At 36.8% G+C, this 18,125-nt stretch overlaps 1 protein-coding gene across 1 annotated transcript in view; it reads right to left on the reverse strand.

Annotated features, from left to right (window-relative positions):
* Positions 1–308: 308 nt before the first annotated feature.
* Positions 309–18,125, reverse strand: part of NETO1 (neuropilin and tolloid like 1) — a 93,534-nt gene continuing 75,717 nt past the window's right edge. The window contains exons 5-11 of the mRNA XM_072152316.1: positions 17,688–17,729; positions 16,268–16,395; positions 13,822–14,050; positions 7,193–7,306; positions 4,510–5,059; positions 3,540–3,614; positions 309–1,851 (exon numbers count right to left, since the gene is read on the reverse strand). Coding sequence (XP_072008417.1) covers positions 3,554–3,614; positions 4,510–5,059; positions 7,193–7,306; positions 13,822–14,050; positions 16,268–16,395; positions 17,688–17,729 — 1,124 coding nt within the window. The 3' untranslated portion in view covers positions 309–1,851; positions 3,540–3,553. The remainder of the gene's footprint in view (positions 1,852–3,539; positions 3,615–4,509; positions 5,060–7,192; positions 7,307–13,821; positions 14,051–16,267; positions 16,396–17,687; positions 17,730–18,125) is intronic.

Genomic DNA, 18,125 nt, shown 5'->3' on the forward strand with positions numbered 1-18,125 from the left:
TGTGTGTTTTAAGCGCAAGTGTGTGGTTGCAAATGAGTACGATCACTGCAGGGATCGACTAACATACAATATATTCTGAGTTGATACTCACCTCACAGGCGACACCATACCATTATCTGCAACCCTCATCTGCAGTTTTAAAAATGTGTGTGAATTTAGTTTAAGTTACAATTTTACTTAATTATTAAAAGTTAAGTTTTAGGCCTGACCGAGAAGGCATCTCTCTGCCTCAGGGCAGAATAGTTTATTAAGGTTATAGAAAGCCTTGGCAGTCCTAAATGGGCTAATCCTCGTGTTTAATTTAAGTTTATTCATCAGTTCATGTTTTACCCTACAAAACAACATAACATGGTATGTAATTGTTATTACATTATAGGGCACTTTAACCCTTTCAATCATGTAATTGGGAAGAGAATCGTTCATGCCTCTGTGTTGGGCATACCAGTACATTTCCAAAAATCCAAAAAAAATTTCCTAGAAAAAACTCAACTGGTTACATCAAATGCTGTTAATAAAATAGAAGCATCATACAACCCTTATTCCCAGCCCAAAATCAAATCATGTCATTTTTTATTCTAATAATCTAAAAACTCAAAGACATTAAAAGATTCATCAGTCATCAAGATCAGCATTTGTAGATTTTGTTTAAAGTAAATTTTAATACATATTATAGGATACAATATGCATTTTGTTAGTTTATTTAAAAAAATAACATAAAAACAAGTATATTTAATACTTCATTCATATTCTTAACACAAGCCCATTGAAAGTTCTCCTTTGCTTGGAAATGTATGGTTTCATTTGCAATACTGTACATTAAAATAAAAGTGTAATGTGAATAATAAAATGTTTAGTTAATTACGGAGAGACATTAGAGCCTTATCTATTTAACAGCGAGAGTAAATTATTTAGAATTTTCAAGATTTTGCCTTCTTATAAGCTCAAAAATAGATTTGATGGGTAATAAAACTATTTTGAGCTTTTGAGAATAATTATATATCATATAATGTATTGATTCTTTAATTAAAAAATAATATGCAAGCAAAAAGGGAATTTAAAGCATTGATGCTAACAAAAGATAATTCATGCATTTTGTTAAGGTTTAATAACACATATCTTTCCCTGCTCCAGATTCTGAATTACAACAGTAGACTGAAAAGCAGCACCTAGCAATTTGGTCTAGCCATTTAGTACACAGAATACCAACTTAAATCTTTTGCAAATGCCAATAACGTTTGACCAAAAAATTATGAAACAAAACAGTAAATATCAATTAAGACAGAAGAAAACATCTTATTGCCACTTAATATTTTAATCAATTGTTCTTTATGGGATATCTGTTAAGGTAATAATAGTAATGTCATGGTCTTTTTTTAATTAAATTTATTCATAAATTTTAAAATTTAGGAACACTTCAAGTAATTAGTAAAATGAAAAATAATACACAAATTAAGAAATTTTATTGAGGGTTATTTTACACATCAGTTTTGTTCTGTAAACGAAAAAAAAAATGACCTCTTCAAAAGTAAAATACCAAATACTGCTGGGAATTCTGCAATCAGTAACTAGATTCTTCTTCAAGTATCCAGTATTTTTCAAAATGTATTTAAAAACTAAGGAGCACTTGGTGGCCAGCAACCAAATTACAACAATGTCATTGAGTAGCGAGAACGTGGTGTTGAGGGCAGGAATGCCTGTATATCCTATAGTAAGAAGGCAGTGGAATGAGTTTAGAACAGAGTCCACTCTCTGAAGATGGGTGAAATAATTATCTATGGAACATACTCATTTATGTCCTAAAGTTGTAAAAATTCTTCTCTGAAAGCAAAATAAATAATTAAACAGGCCATCCTAAAAATGAAAGAAAAAAAATATAGACATGTTATTACCGTTCAAGATTGTATCAATCAAAAAAGACACTACACACATTCTACTTTAAACAATATAGTCACAGAAAATTGATATAAAAAAAAACTTTATCATGTCTAAATATAAGAAAATGTACTGTCTACACAAAATGTTATTAAATTTAAGTAATTCAAATCACAACATAATGGGAGGCTGAGGATATTACAATAATTATAATTAGATAAGGCGATTTATTATCAGTAATAATTTTGAGTATTTTACTAATGGTCATCTTATGTCTGTTGCAACAGGGAGCTTATCATGTCTCATTGAAAATGCTTGTATATATGAAATCGAGAGAAAAACATACAACTTATTCTTCTGTTTCATGTAAAGTAAAGTGTTGTACCAAGTTGGCATGTTAATCCCTATCCACAGGATAGAAGATAACAATCTGATTGGTGAGAATTGATCACAAGAACGGAACCCAAAGCAATAAGGAGATTGAGGGTCCCATTCTGACTAGTAGATGGAGGGGCAAGTCAAACATGTGTTATGGTGCTCCATTCAATAAGATCGGAATTGAAAAAATTGCCAAGCTATCGGCTATCCATGGCACTCCCAATCAATGTCTATGTACATAGTCAAGTGCTGTGTTCGCCAATTTCTGACACTACCAAAATAATGAATGAAACAGCAGGACAAATGCTTGTGATCCCTGTTCTTTGGATTGGTAGGGGTTCATTCCCATGAGAGGTGGGGGTCCAGCAGTTGGACTCTCACTGATCATCTTGTTTATGGTATCCAGTGGATTAGGAAAAACATACATCTTGGTACAACCCCTTTAAAGGAGTTTTCCTGTTTCAGCAATATACATTCTGTATTACTTCCTTGGGTTTTTCTTAGATCTCTGCTTGCTGTTACTCATTGGTTATTTTATGTTAATAAGAAAAAGTTGATGGTCATGTGACACAGGTCCGTGTCTAAAAATGCAGTATAACAGGTCTGTATTGCAATGAGCTGTGAATCTGTGTAACCATCACATGACCATGGACTGATTGTATAGGGGGTAAACTTTGAATGACCACAAGCAGAGAGAATCAATAGACAAAATATATTGAAAAATTGTATAATTTTTCATCACACAACCAATCACATTCATTTGCTGAAAATGGATAACTGTTTTTTTATCTTAGTCTTTGAGAAGATGCTTTTTCAGAGCTCAACTAGTGAGTCTACTACTGTAGACAGTATGTTGTAAAGCAGCAGGAGCTGAGTAGCTTTGTTTTGAGTATTTACGCCTTTGTTATTATTGAAAGGTTCACGATGACATCCTTCTATATTCTGGAATATTTTGCATTATACAGGAAAGAGAACTTGGAACACTGTATTCAAATGACCTACTAGACCCAAGGAACTAAATTCAAGGCAAGAGTGGACAGGCCACTGTGACTCTCCTCCAACCTTGAGACTCCTTACAAGTAATTTGAAGAGATTTTTAAGTTCTTTTTCCCTATACTGGAGAATCTCCCAGAATATAGAACTACATCATTATACTAAATTGCAATCCTTCATACACAATACAAGATCAACAAAATATAATTAGTTTCTCTCTACATGTTAGCGTCCCTTTAATGATCGTATCAATATTGAGAAAATATTAATTCAAGACATGCCACATACTGCCTTACCTTAATTCTGCTTTTCATACCCTAGTTGTGTTGTATTCAGTTTCGTGTTTGTTTAGAGACCCAATGAGGCAGAACCTGGAATGTTATGGCTATTTCATTCAATGTGTTTGCATAAAACAGATTACGTCAAAAAATAACCATATAAAACACATCACACAGTACAAAAATATACACAGGCATGCAAAACACACTAAAACAAGAGAAGAGTTTAGAGAGATATTAGTGATTTTAATGTGCAAAGAAAGCATGTAGTGCATGTAAACAAACACATAAGCACAAGAATGCATGCAATACAAACACCAATAAACATACAAGTAGTGCTATAACATCCAATGGTATATGGAGCGATTATATCCCTGACAATATGTATACAAATCCTATTCACAGTCTTTCAGTATGCATTACATAAAAAAAGGTTTTTTTTTCTTTTTTTTTGCTTGTTTTTCTATTAAAATGTTCTGCTAGATTTTTAACTGATTCATAAAATAGAACCGCATATCATATCTAGTAATATTTTATCAACAGTTGTATTTTGAAGAACTGGTTATAATAACTACAATTCTGTTTGTTTCATACATACTGTATATGTTAATGTAATATTGCATGCATGTTAGGGGCATGACAAAATTCAAGATAGTAAAAAATGCAATCTGGTAGTTGAAGTAGAAGCATTCACAGAGGAAGGAGGGTTAGTAAGAGTTTTACCATCTATGGGTGCATTATCATTTAGAATTTAGAATCAATGAGTTTGTTAGAAATCTTTCATGAGATGATAAAATATGCTTCATTGTAAGTAAGAATGAGCTTATACTATTATATTTTTACATTATCTAAAATATTTTTAAAAAATTCCATAAAAACAAAAAGGTAATGAAATGAATGATGAAACATAAAAATATGAAAGTAAAGATTTGGAGGAACGAGCAAGTCCTTAAGTAAATGTCTTCATCAAAAATTTATTGATACTGACCGCTGGACAGATTTGTCATGTCTGGATAGCCTGTGACTTGTAGTGGGAACCTCTTCAATTTCATCAATGTCACATGTGTCTGTGGCATCCTGTGAATAACTATGCTTCATTACCAGGATATTTCTTCTATTCATAGGCTGTAGATTGGGCTTAGCAGGCTGGTTTGGTGTGTCTGTTAGTAAGGGTGCTTCCCTTGTACTAAGGTTACTACGGCTGCCCTTAGTGCTTGATCCACAGTGATGGTCATGAATGCATTTTGAAGATGATCTCCGTAATTTATGGTAATTTTCAAAATCATCTGCAACATCAGCAATGTCTGCTGCAGCTCCCGAACCTCTAAGAGTGCATAATTCATAATGTGGAGGCTCAAACACCTCCTGAAATACTGTTTGGTCAAAGTCTGCCTTCCTTTGGACGAACTTTTTACGAGGTTGTTTGATCTGTACTATTACAGAGATAATAATGAGGATGATAACAATACAAGAAGAGACCCCTATAACTGTCCCACTGGTATTTGTGAGCTGGTCCAAAAGGTTGGATTTTCTTTTTTCTGTTGGATAATAAAATCAAAGAGAAATGTCATTGACATGAAAAGGAAAATGTTTTGATTTAATGAAGTATACTTCCAGGCTTATAAATCAGGAGGTATATGTCACCTCTGCACACAATATTCATCAGCGACCCTTGTGTCTTAGCAGAAGCAATATGCCAGACAGATTTTGCCAGTGACATGGGAAAAGCCTTTGGAGGATAGGAAGGGGCAAAAAATACAACATTAAACATATTTATTCCACTCTTGCTCGCCATTCCAGTTTTGCAGCTGCCACCAGACACTGGACTCATGAGTCTATCCAACAATCACTGGGACCTCAAATTTTATGCAGTGGAGTACAGTATATTTCTTTTATGTGCAGAAACACTTGATGGCAATCCAAAATTATACAGGCAGTTCCCGGGTTATGTACAAGATAGGTTCCATAGGTTTGTTCTCAAGTTGAATTTGTATGCGAGTCAAAACTGGATATCTTATTATTGTATTTCCAGACAATTTTTTTTGCCTCAGTGACAATTGGAGTTTCAAAATTTTTTGCTGTAATGGATTATCAATAAAGCTTCATTACAGACATCTTACAGCTGATCATTGCAGTCTGGACCAAAGTAAAGCATCTAGAGAGATTTACCAAAGGTCACAGTGGGCAGAGGAGTCCGTCTTTAACTAGGGGTCATTGTTAAGTTGGTTGTCCTTAAGTAAGGGACCATCTGTAATGTTTCAGTCATATAGACCTTTTTCAAATATGGATTTCTGGAGGGTTCATAAGTCTGAGAGCAGTATAAAATAAAAGTAGGCCAGCCATGGCCCGTGGCTTATATAGCATTTATATGGAGAGATGCTATATAATGACCGCACAGGAAAACAACACCCAGTTACTGGAGCCATGAGTCCCAGTAAAATTTTATTAATACAGAAAAAATGCATAGAAACACTACACATATTAGTGTACCAGCCACTGTTTCAAACCCACTGTGCTTCCCATGCATTTAAGGGCTCTGTCATTGGAAGTGTTATAAGAACATGGTTCTTTCTTGAAAGGGACATTGTCAATTCCTCTTCTATGGGACTGCTGTTAACGAGTACAGTGTTAAGGAAGCACAGTGACTAGAGTCTTAATAGATGGGACTATAATGGAATCTATAATTGAAATCAAGAGCTTTTTCACACAGACCCGAAGATGAAGAGGAAGCCCCCGGATGGCTTGGGTGCGGGAGGTATATAATGAGATAATTTTTTAAAATATATATTACAAGGGGCCTTTTGGGGTCAATAGTGAGGGAACGCTGCTGCTGGAATTTTATTATTTAAGGGAGGCTGCTGGACATTTCATTTGTGAGTGGGTGCTACTTCTGAACACTTCATTAGTAAGGGGAGGCTGCTAAACATAGTGAGAACATGCTGTGTCTGGAAACTACAGTAGAGAGGGGAGGCTGCTGGACATTTCATTTGTGAAGGGAGGCTGCTGCTGACAATTTCATTTGAGAGGGAGGCTGCTGAACATTTCATTTGTGAGGAGAGGCTGCAGGACATTGCATTAAGGAGGGGAGGCTGCTGCTGGACATTTCATTATTAGGGGAGGCTGCTGGACATTTCATTAATGAGGGGCGGCTGCTGCTGGAAATTCCAATAATGAGGGTATGCTGCTCCTGGGCATTTTATTATTATGGGGAAGCTGCTGGACATTTGATTTATGAGGAGAGGCTGCTGCTGAAGATTTTGTTTGTGAAGGTAGCATGCTGGACATTTGCTTATTATGGGGAGGCTTCTACTGGACATTTCAATATTATGGGGAGGCTGCTACTGGACATTTCGTTATTATGGGGAGTTTTCTGCTGGTCATTTCATTATTATGGGGAGGCTTCTACTGGACATTTCATTTCTGAGAGGAGGCTTCTGCTGCAAATTTCGAACGGATGCCAGCCTGGTGCTGGACATTTCATTTGTGATTAAGGAAGGCTGCTGGGGAGTTTAGGTATATGGGATTCCACTGGTGTTTTCAAATGCCATTGTATCCTATCCTTGCTCCTGGAAAGGAGGTTTTAACCCACTGAAAGAACCTTCTTTTTTATTAACAATTCTTTCTACTTGACATATTGAGCAGCAAAAATCAGTTTATACTCTATGTATTACCTTTGCAGTGATTTTCATCCCAGGGGTATACACAATTCTGAACTCCATTGCAGACCAATGTATTATTAATGCACATATTACTATGACAAAAAAATGAATTTGCTTCACATGGAGCTGAAAGGAGAAAGAAACATTAAAACAGAGTCATACTTATGTTTACTTCATGTACATTTAAAAATGCTTTCATTGCAAAAGGCAAAAACAATCATAGAAAAAGTAAAATTTCATGATAAAAACAGTAAACCATAAATCATTTATTATTATTTACAGAATAGAAGAATAGTTTTTGTTGCCAAGCAACACTTTGAAGTTAATTTCTAAATTAAAAACTCAATAGTGCCCTCCTACCTATGTTTTTTCCTAAAAGACAAATGGGCGAGAATTTATTAATCACACCATCAGCATTTCCCGACCCAGCTTCTTCAGGTCCAGGCAAATGTTTCAGTAAAAAACGGTTTCATTTCATTAGATTGAAAAGAATACATCATTCATCTCCTCCTCCTCCAATGTGTCCCAGACGTGAATACGTCCTTAATGCATAATCGTGAAATGCTGATGGTGTGATTCAACGCAGGTGAATTGAGGATCCATGCTGCTAGGACTGGGTTTTCCACATGTTTGAGATGGAGGAAAAATATTTTCTTATCTAAAATGTATTAATCTAAAATGTAATTTTAGAAGGAAGTACACCATGGATAACAAATATAAGAAGATTGGCCACAGTGTCTGGATCTATAGGTAAGTGTCAATGATTTATCCATGCTTGATTTTGATGAATGTGCACGATATTTTGTTACAGGCACCTAACCAACTAATAGGTGGTGCAAAGCAGGACTCCACAGTCTTACACTGCACCAGATTCATATGGATACATTTCCCCATTGTTTCAGTGGCACCAACACATTCCAGATGTTAGGGTAGTGATCACATTTCCCATTTAGTAGAAAGACAAGAAATAAGAGAAAAGGCAACGTATCCAATCTCATTGGTAAAGAAACTTTCACTTTACTGGTGCACCAACAGATGTTTTATGTTATAGGCAAGACCAGATTGGGGGATGGGTCTCAGGATATGCCATTGCAGAGTTAGACAAGACTAGTTTTCTGCTGCAACGATTGATAAATCTGGTGCAGTGTAAAACTGTGGAGTCCTGCTTTGCACCACCTATTAGTTGCTCATCATTGTCCAGCCTCATCAGCCGTATGCCATTTGTGCAGAGGTAACCGTCAACTTATTGCTTCCTGCTCTGCCACATCTTTCATTCGTTGCAGCGGTATAGTATATTGTGGCGCAATATTGTTTAACTGCAATGGGGGTTTTTTTGTACAAATTTTTTTTAAAAAAATCTATTTAACATGTATAAATTTAGTACATTCATGTTTGTACCTACATAAAGAATAAAGGAGATGTGCATATGAGTGGATATTGAAATCTGTAAAAACAGAGCCCAATGGAAAAATGTGGCAAATTAGTTTTTTGTCAGTTTCACTGCAATTTTTTCCCCACTTCCAGTATCCAGAATGAAATATTAAGCACTGACGCCAGAAAGTACAAATTGTTTAGCAGAAAACAAGCCCCCATACAGGTCTGTACACAGAGTTTCATAAGGGTTAATAGGCCAGGTCATTTAAATAGCGTCGGACTGGCCCACCAGAGTACCAGAGGATTCTCCTGTGGGCCCTGGCTAAACCCAATACTGAACCCCAGAGGTCCATCAGAAAACACCACAATTTATATTTCCTGGAATAATGAAGAGTAAACCCCCAAATTGATTTTCTCTAGTGGGCCTAAGGAAACCCAGTCCGACACTGCATTTAAATATCGCCTCTCAGAGAAATCTGTGGGCATGTCAGAAGGAAATAAATGGCTTTTAAGCCATATTGTTATGTGCTGATCAGATACTACAACATTTTTAAAATTCAATATATATAATGTAAGCCAATGGTTATTCTCATTTGATCACTTAAGTGCAGTGAAGTCTAAGGGTGATGCAATTTCAAATAATAGTTAACATTTTATTGAGTTTCTGAATGATTGTCATCATATGTTCATTGTAAGGACTGTAAGGCATTAATACACCAAGATTAAGTATATATTCGATGGATTAGTGAAGCTGGATGAAATACAACAGTAAAACCACAAGTTGCAATGGAAGACATTTACAGCAGATGGCAGTGTTGGATCACACAAGACATCTATTGTGGTGCAGGGACTGTATTGTAAGTTTCATGTTTTCCATGTGTTTTTTATGTTGTGTAAGTAGAAAATATTGCTAGAAAACGAAATTGAAAAAGGAAGCAGAGAGCAAACAGAAAGTGTTATATTTGCTTAGGCAAATATAGCAGTTAATAACAGCAGTAATTATATGATATACGTGATTAGAGAAGAAGGTTTATTTAGGAAAACTGTACAATTAAAAGCTGATTCCAGTGCCCTGTTGGGTTGTCTCTAGCCTGAATGTAAGATGAGATATGGTTGGGCATGGAGGAATACAGGTGATTTACATTCGTGGATTATATTAATGGGGTTTTCACACCAAAGAAAAGTCTCAAATTGCAATCCCCTAGTAATGTTTATACAATAAAGATCTTTTTAACCCCTTACTTTACAATTTTACTCAGTTTTATTACTGTTTTAGCTCCTATCACTCCCTAGGCTGCTCAGTGCAAAATCCCAGGGTGTGGGTGGGACCTTTCTAAGCAGATACATTATGATCCATCTAGTTCTGTGGGGTGACAGTGTGTTTAGAATATCAGGGTACAGGTGTATATACAGTTTCATCTGGCTTCTGACATTGTACTAACACACTGACACATAGAAAGAGAGATGAGACAGATGAGAGATGATGAGATGCATGAGATGCCTATTACACAGAGGAATGACAGACAGAGGCTGACTTTTACACTGCCACCCCCAGATCAACTATCTCCTTGTAGTTCGTAGCTTGCAATCAATGAGTGTCTGTAAACTCTGTGCTAGGACTGCAGGGGCGTGACTACAGGTTCAGAGCAGAGAAAGACAGAAATCTCAGCAGCATTGCGTTAAACAGGAATCCAAGATGGCGGCCCGACCCTAAGTCACAAGTTACAGGATTGTGTCTAGGGGCAATTGAAATTGTGTACACCAGGACTGATAGAGACAGGTTGGAGTTATAACTGTGAAATGCTGCATTTTTGTTGATAACAGTGAATTAGAGAATGTGTTATTTTGTTATCCTAAGTACATATAAGAAACTTGTCTTTGTGGGAACACCCCTTTAAGGGTGGTTTTGCTGGCAGTTAAGGAACCAAAACACCCACCAATCTTGATATTGCCCTTAAGAGATAATAAAGAGAAAGTCCATTATCCCATTGCTGATGTCCTTTGAAACTGTGATTAGGCCAGTGTAGGTTTAGTCTTCATAGTCGTATTCTGCACCAGTTAAATCATGCTGGATGACATATATGGAGTACTTGACTGTGGAGTCTACATTAGACCAGCTATTATTGGTCTAGTTTCTAACTGTTTCTAACTGAAATACTAAGCCTTGTTCCCCAGAGACCATGGTCTTGTTTGGAAAACTGTCTGAAAATGATCTAAAATGCTTAATAATTGTGGAGCAACCCATTACAGGTGCAAATTACTCCAGAATTCATGCTAAATCACCCCCATTATTGTGGCTAGTTCACTGCACACAATTACTGTAGTGTGCATAAGGCCTTACTTGTGCTATTAGTCTGTATGGGGCATCTGACTAGCAATTTCATTGTATCATAGTATATAAGGCTGGAAAAAGACGCAAATCCATCAAGTCCAACCTTTAAGAATTAAATAAATGTTTTATCCCGATAACCCGTGATATTTTTTCTCTCCAGAAAGGCATCCAGGCCTCTCTTGAGCATGTACATAGAGTCCGCCATAACAACCTCCTGCGGCAGAGAGTTCCATAGTCTCACTGCTCTTACAGTAAAGAACCTTTGTCTATGGTGATGGTAAAATCGCCTCTCCTCTAGGCGTAGAGGATGCCCCCTTGTCCTGGTCAGAGGCCGAGGTATAAAAAGATCTTTGGAGAGATCCTTGTACTGTCCGTTCAGGTATTTGTACATTGTAATGAGGTCTCCCCTCAGTCGTCTTTTTTTTCTAAACTGAATAATCCCAAATTTTGTAATCTGTCATTGTATTCTAGTTCCCCCATTCTAATAATCTTGGTTGCTCTCCTCTGCACCCGTTCCAACTCTACTATATCCTTATTATACACTGGTGCCCAAAACTGTACACAATATTCCATGTGTGGTCTGACCAGGGTGATATCATGAGGATAGGGTGATTAGTGTCAGGATAGAACTGAAGCTATCAGATGTCCAGAAACCCTAACGACTCCTTCAATTATGAGATTATTAATTAGATCATTTTTCACCAGCAGATGATGCAAAAAGTCCTTAAACGCAGTCCAAATTTCTGTTCAGTCTTGAAATGTGAAGATCTTTGTATCTTAGTGTTTAAAACAAAGGCAACCATCACAACGATTATTTTGCTTTATACAACCCTGGAAATTTGCTTACTGCTTACAAACTCATCTACATTATGACCAAAGGCAGTCCTTATCTTAAACCCATAATGTGCATGGTAGACAAAAGATCTACAAACAATCCATGTTTGTATGTGTCATGTTCTTGGATACATAAAGACTATGGCTAGCTCTTCAAATTGAAGTGTCTTATATAGACAGCCTTCAGCATGTCTATGTACCGTGCTTGTGTCTTTGAAATCTGGTGCATCTTCACTCAAGCCCAGAGGTGCATAGAAATGCCTAATTGCATATCAATAAAATTGAGAATTTCTCATAAAACACATTCTTATGACTCAATATACTTTACCTACAGGGTGATAGATTTGTTTTATAGGTGACTAGTTGGAAAGAAAATTCTGTGCTTTAGGTCAAATAAATACTTTTTAGAAGCCGCTGTGTGGAAAACAAGCTAAATGTATTAGTTTACGGCACCAAAAGCTCAAACAAGTGACCTCATTAACTTCAGCTTCGTTAAGATCATAATATATCAGATCAGATGTATTGTAACAGTGCAATGTTATTAAACACTGGAATACTAGGACAAACCAAAAGCTATTAAATTATCTTAAATGTCAATACGTGGAGGTAGAAGTTTCTTTTGTAATACAAACACAAAATAAATCAAAGGTAAATTAAATAAGCTACAAAGAGCACAGAAGATCTGGCCACATAAATAAGGTAACATTTAAGTTTAACTTGAACTTAACCTGAACTATTAATAAATGTATTTTTGATATTGAGAAAACATTGATATGATGATAACATATAACAACGAGACATCCACATGGCTGATATTATATTGACTTGTGAATATAGGCGAGTTATAAAATGTTATGGTATTTAGGATTCTAATGTTCTGACTATTACTAGTAAGAATGAGTGGAACAATTGCGAGGGGCAATTCTTAAGAAAATGGGGGGTACAAGTGCCACCGGTATTTAAATAGTGGAGAGCGCTCAATTGCAGTAGTGTAAAGGGCAGGGGTTGAGCTGAAACATTTATCAGTCAAAGAAGTCATTTATGGTGTCATATGCCCAACTGTGACACCTGACTGATGCCTGACTTCTGCCACCTGAGTTTGAGTCAGAGCATGTGTATTGAATACATTGTATGTACTGGCTAGATAGCTTACAGACTGTGACGGCCATTGAGGAAAAGAGCAGGTGGATGGAGGGGGAAAGAACTAGGCATCCAGTTGTCACACTTGCAGAAAATGGCACATTCTGTAAGCCAGCTAGCGATCTGAGTAAGAACGTGTGTATTGGATACATTGTATGTCCATAACAATGTATCCAATACACATGTTCTTACTCAGATCTCAGAAGACAGTCAGATATCAAAGCCGGAGATCATTTGAGCATGTGAACTAGATAGGGAGTAGATGCAGTGTATCTAATGCAAATGCTCTGACTGTGATACATTACTCAAATGTAGCCTAAGAAAGCCTTTTTATAGGATAGCAATAGAGATTTCCAGCAATCCTACATTTCTATTTGGGTGGATTATTTTTTTTTGTCAATGACTGTACAGTATTTTCGTTCTTAAAATCAATTACACTAAAAACTCATCTAACTGTGATTTGTATAGCCGGGACTGGACTATACATCTTGTTGATGTCCATACTCTGGTTTATTAGGTTGCGTGTGCCATTCTGAGTTAATTGTGTCCCAAGGTAATGTCAATCACATTGGTGTACACTTATACTAACTAATTGGGCTGTGGTCAGTAGGGGGAGCTGGTATTTTCAGGACTGCTGAGCTGTTTTCTGGTTTGGATATGGTTTGTGACATTGTTCACATTTTGCAATTATATTTAATAAAGAATGTATTTTCTTGGACATATGGCATACCTCTGTTTTCTTTGTTGTATAATGTGTGAGTTTTGCATGCATTGGTTTAGACACTATTATTGGGGTAGTGCTGGTTCTACTTTTTCTGTTCATCTAACAGTGTTTGTTTCTCTTACTGATATCAGAGGTGGAGAGAAAAAAACACAGACATTTAGTATAGACTAACTTGATCATAATAGATACTCAGCTATTATGGCACATCAGTGCAACATGATACATAATGTGCCTTACGTTCTTGGAAAGATGTGAAGAGCATCTGGAAACGGCTGGTACGGCTGCCTTCGTCTGCCCACATTCGGATTACTCCAAGTCCTGTTCTCAGCATCACGTCATTAGCAACAGTGCTACAAAATTTTGCTTTCAAATCTTCCACCGAACTACTTCCATCATACACAGCCACGAAATTCCTTTTACATTCATTTGAATTTTGCATTTCATAGTCCAAAAATCGCAAGTATATCTGGAAGTAAAGAAAGTCCATTATGTGAGCACTATTACACATTGATTGAGCATTCGCAGTTCAATCAGTAAGTACTCCAATTATCCGCTATTCAAAGCAAAGCATTTATTAAACTGCACATCCCTTCCATTATTGATGAGCCGGGGCTTCTTAGTACATGCTAGAGAAATGTTTCCACAGAATATGTCAAATTACTTTTCTTAGAAAAAACAAAAGTGCGAGGAAATATTATGTCACTTAACCAAGATGAATTGAATTAGGCAGCCCCAGGAATTCATACAGCATGGATTTTTTAGTTTCTCTGCCACAGGCTTTGTATCTGAGAAAATTATTCCCCTGCTATAAACACTTTGAATTATAGACAATTGCTGAATCTTAGGCACTAAAATGGCTTAAGTCAATGCAATCAACTGCTGAGTTTTCTAACCTCACATTAAATACTGTATAAAGCTATGTTCACAAAGCATTATTATTATTGCTTAAAGCAACAAAAATCTAAAAGTCTCCAGTAATTCTCAAGACTTGTCAGGATGTATTGTTGTATAGAAATATTTTCCTATTATGAACATCTCTGCCAATCGCGAATTTCCACTAAGATTTTACATAATCTGAATGGAGGAGAGGTTGCAGATATATATATAATATATATATATATATATATATTATAATTAGTCTTACTGCCCAAATCCAACATTTTTCTTATTTGTCTTTATGACATAAATGTTTCAGATCCATACAAAATCTAAATTTTTAAAAGCCTTAACTAGCTCTATGCGTCCTCTGTCCGTAGCTATATCATTCCATAAGTTGAGCTATTATGAACTATGTACTGAATGTGTTATACTGGTTTTAGTTTTCCATCTACTTTATTTTAGAATGGTTATCATTAAAGGGGGCAGCCACTTTACCTTATGTTTTCAGGATATTAGGTAATTTACCAATTTACATGTATTAATAGTTCTTCTCTGCTTTCTTGATATGTAAAGTGAAGCTTCCTGTCTTTTACCTCATCAGCCAGAGATTCCTGTCCATAAAATGGCCGCAGATGCAGGGTCATATGATTTGTCCATTAGCAATTGCCCTGCCAAGGCCTTAATCTCATATTCATGAATACTATCATATCACTATCATCGCCTTGCATGGCGATTTTTCATGGACAGATCACACGTCAGAGAGTTCCATCCGCAGCCATTTTATGTACAGGAATGGGCGGCTAAAGGTGTAAACGGCAGGAGGCTTCACTTTACATATCAAGAAAGCAGAGCAGAACTTGTAATATATATATTTATATTAGAACGTTTTCTAATATCCTTCCCCCACACTTATACACACATTACAAAAACAAGAGCTAAAGTGGCCAACCCCTCCAAAGTCATTAAAATCCTTGTTTCTGGCTCCATCAATTAGTTTCCATCCATTTGAGGACTCCTCTTACAACAGATATATAGCAGTGATGAAGACTAGAGTACTCCTCACATAAATAGTACCTGTGTGTCTGGTGTGGGCCATATGGTTTTAGAAGGCATAAATGCTAACAGGCTTATATAAATATAAAGAGTGATTGAAATAGAGAACTTTCTACCTCAGGCCTCATGCACAGGGCCTTGTGCTCGCCTGTACCGGAAAGCGGATGTAGCACATGTCCAGGTGGAGAAGGGAGGGGGGTGAGCACTCCTCACCCCTCCTCTCTCCACTAAAAGCTGAGCAGCTTGGCCACAGTACAGTTCACAGAACCGTGATCGGTGCCACAGACCAGTGGCTTGATCACAGGCCCCCATACGTTCATGTGCATTGGGCGTCACAGTGAAGCAGATCACTTTCTTCCTGCCATGACTAAGCAACCGAGCCTACTGTTCAAGTCTTCTGCTCTACAAAATAAGAAGTGATAAAGAATATGGCAAGAAACACATGCATGCAAGAAGCTTTATTACAGCCCGTCATATTTACGGAAGACCTGATTAAGCCTCTTATTATATCAGGCGTGCAATATGCTGATGGCAGACAAATTAAGACCATGTCTTTTGATTCGATTGTGAGCCCCATTGGGGAAAGGGACCAATTTGGCAAGCTGTGCAGCGCTGCGTAATCTGCATGTGCTATATAAATAAAGAATTATTATTATTATTATTACTGCTGAATATGAGGCACTCCTGTTTTTTCTTTAGTTTGAGATGAAAACAGCATTTAAGTCTTCAGACAAATAGAACGGCGAGTTACCTTTGACCGTGGCGGTGCTCGGATATACCATTTGCAATCAACTGCCTCACTAGCGGAAGCTTTTCCTTCTTTGAGGATTTGCACAGACTCTATTATTCCTTCGGGTCCCCCCATCTCAAATTCACAAACTATAGGATTAAAATTAAAAAGTAGATTCATAAAAATCATACATTGGAAATATTTTTGATTGGCTCAAAGAAAAGTCCAGTATTAAAGTGAAAATCACAATTTTTGATTGGTATTCAATAGTGTACTGCACTTTTCTTTGGAAAGATAGCATAAAGGAAGATAGATAATAAAAGGGGTTGTCCCCAGGATTGAACCATTTTAAAGGAAATGTACCATTAATATTAAGTATGATAAACCAGGGACACTTACTCATAGATCCAGGCACCGTGATTGTGGTAATCTTCTTATAGCTTTCTTATACTCCAATGAGCAAGTACTGTAGCTTCATAGGCCTCTACACTGTCTCCTCCATCCCCTATGCACTTCCTCCTACCTCTGCCTTAGTTGGAAGGGCTTTGGGAGGCATTACCAGATCCCCTCTGTGCTTCAGTCCCATAGGTTGTTAAATTGTACAGGTGCACTTCCTCCCTCCCTTCATGTAAGATGACAGCAAGCAGATGCAGGGGCAAGTGCAGAGGGGAAGGAGGAGACAGCATAACAGCCTGTGAAGCCGCAGAACTGGCTCAATGGAATCATTTTTAAAGTTGGTTTTAGAAGGAAGGAAGCAATGGATAACAAACATAAAAAGATTTACAGTGCCCCTGTGTCCCTGGTTTATCCATGCTATAATGGTAGATGGATTTCTGATGTAAAAAATGGCAACAATCTACACCAGCAATGAGCCGGCATAAACGGGTGCTTGGCCTGTTTACCCAAGTACTTAATGTATGATGAGGCATTTGCCTTGCTAGAAATTTGGCACCTTCTCTTCCAGCCTATGATCTTCCACACCAGAAAACCGTCATCAAAGCTTGTTAAAATCTTCTCCAGCCCCATGCTGGAGTACATATCTGAATCAAATCCATTACAATGTCTGCGTCTCTACATAAATTCGGCCCACCTTGCTTCAGGGGTATAACATTTTTCACTGTAGTCTTACTTCATGTTTTCCAATAGTTGATGTGGAAAAGGTAAAGACTATCCACAAAGCTTTAATGCCAGAAAACTGCTATGAAAGCTACAATTACAATTACTCCAGTCCCCTATTGTAGTGAGGGCGGCTGAGGCCAAATTTATGATCTAGCACCCTGCTCTATCACAAGGGGTACCAAAACTGATGTGAAAAACTAAAGCTTAATAGACATATAGATACATTTTGGATACTGAATAGAGAGAGATGTTAGATATTTAGATAGATAGATAGATAGATAGATAGATAGATAGATAGATAGATAGAAATAAGGGTACTCACCAGGTAATGGTTTAAGAACGCCGAGGTCTTTGAAATCTGGATCTGTTAAAATAAATAGTAATATATAATATTTTTGCACTACACATTTTTTAGAATTATTAGATTAAAGAATTATATTATTTTACATGATTTAGATGATGAACAAATATAATTGAGTCCTTTAGAGTCAATCCCTACACAGTGAATCTTGTAGCCAGTGTGGAATGGCTCAGGCCACACGGTAGAGGGCAGCATGTCCCTGCATAAACACATCTTTCTACCAGCTACTGCTTTCCCATCACCTTCACACAAGCCATCATTATTTTAGCATCAATCTATATTTATTATATTTATATTTATTAAGATAAAGACTGGAAGCAAATCTGAAGGCTACACCAGGAAAAGCTTCATTAGTCTTTGTAAGACTTTGCTTTATTTTGACAATGATGAAGATGGCTA

Source organism: Engystomops pustulosus, chromosome 5, assembly GCF_040894005.1.
Source record: "Engystomops pustulosus chromosome 5, aEngPut4.maternal, whole genome shotgun sequence".
Taxonomy (NCBI): Eukaryota; Metazoa; Chordata; class Amphibia; order Anura; family Leptodactylidae; genus Engystomops; species Engystomops pustulosus.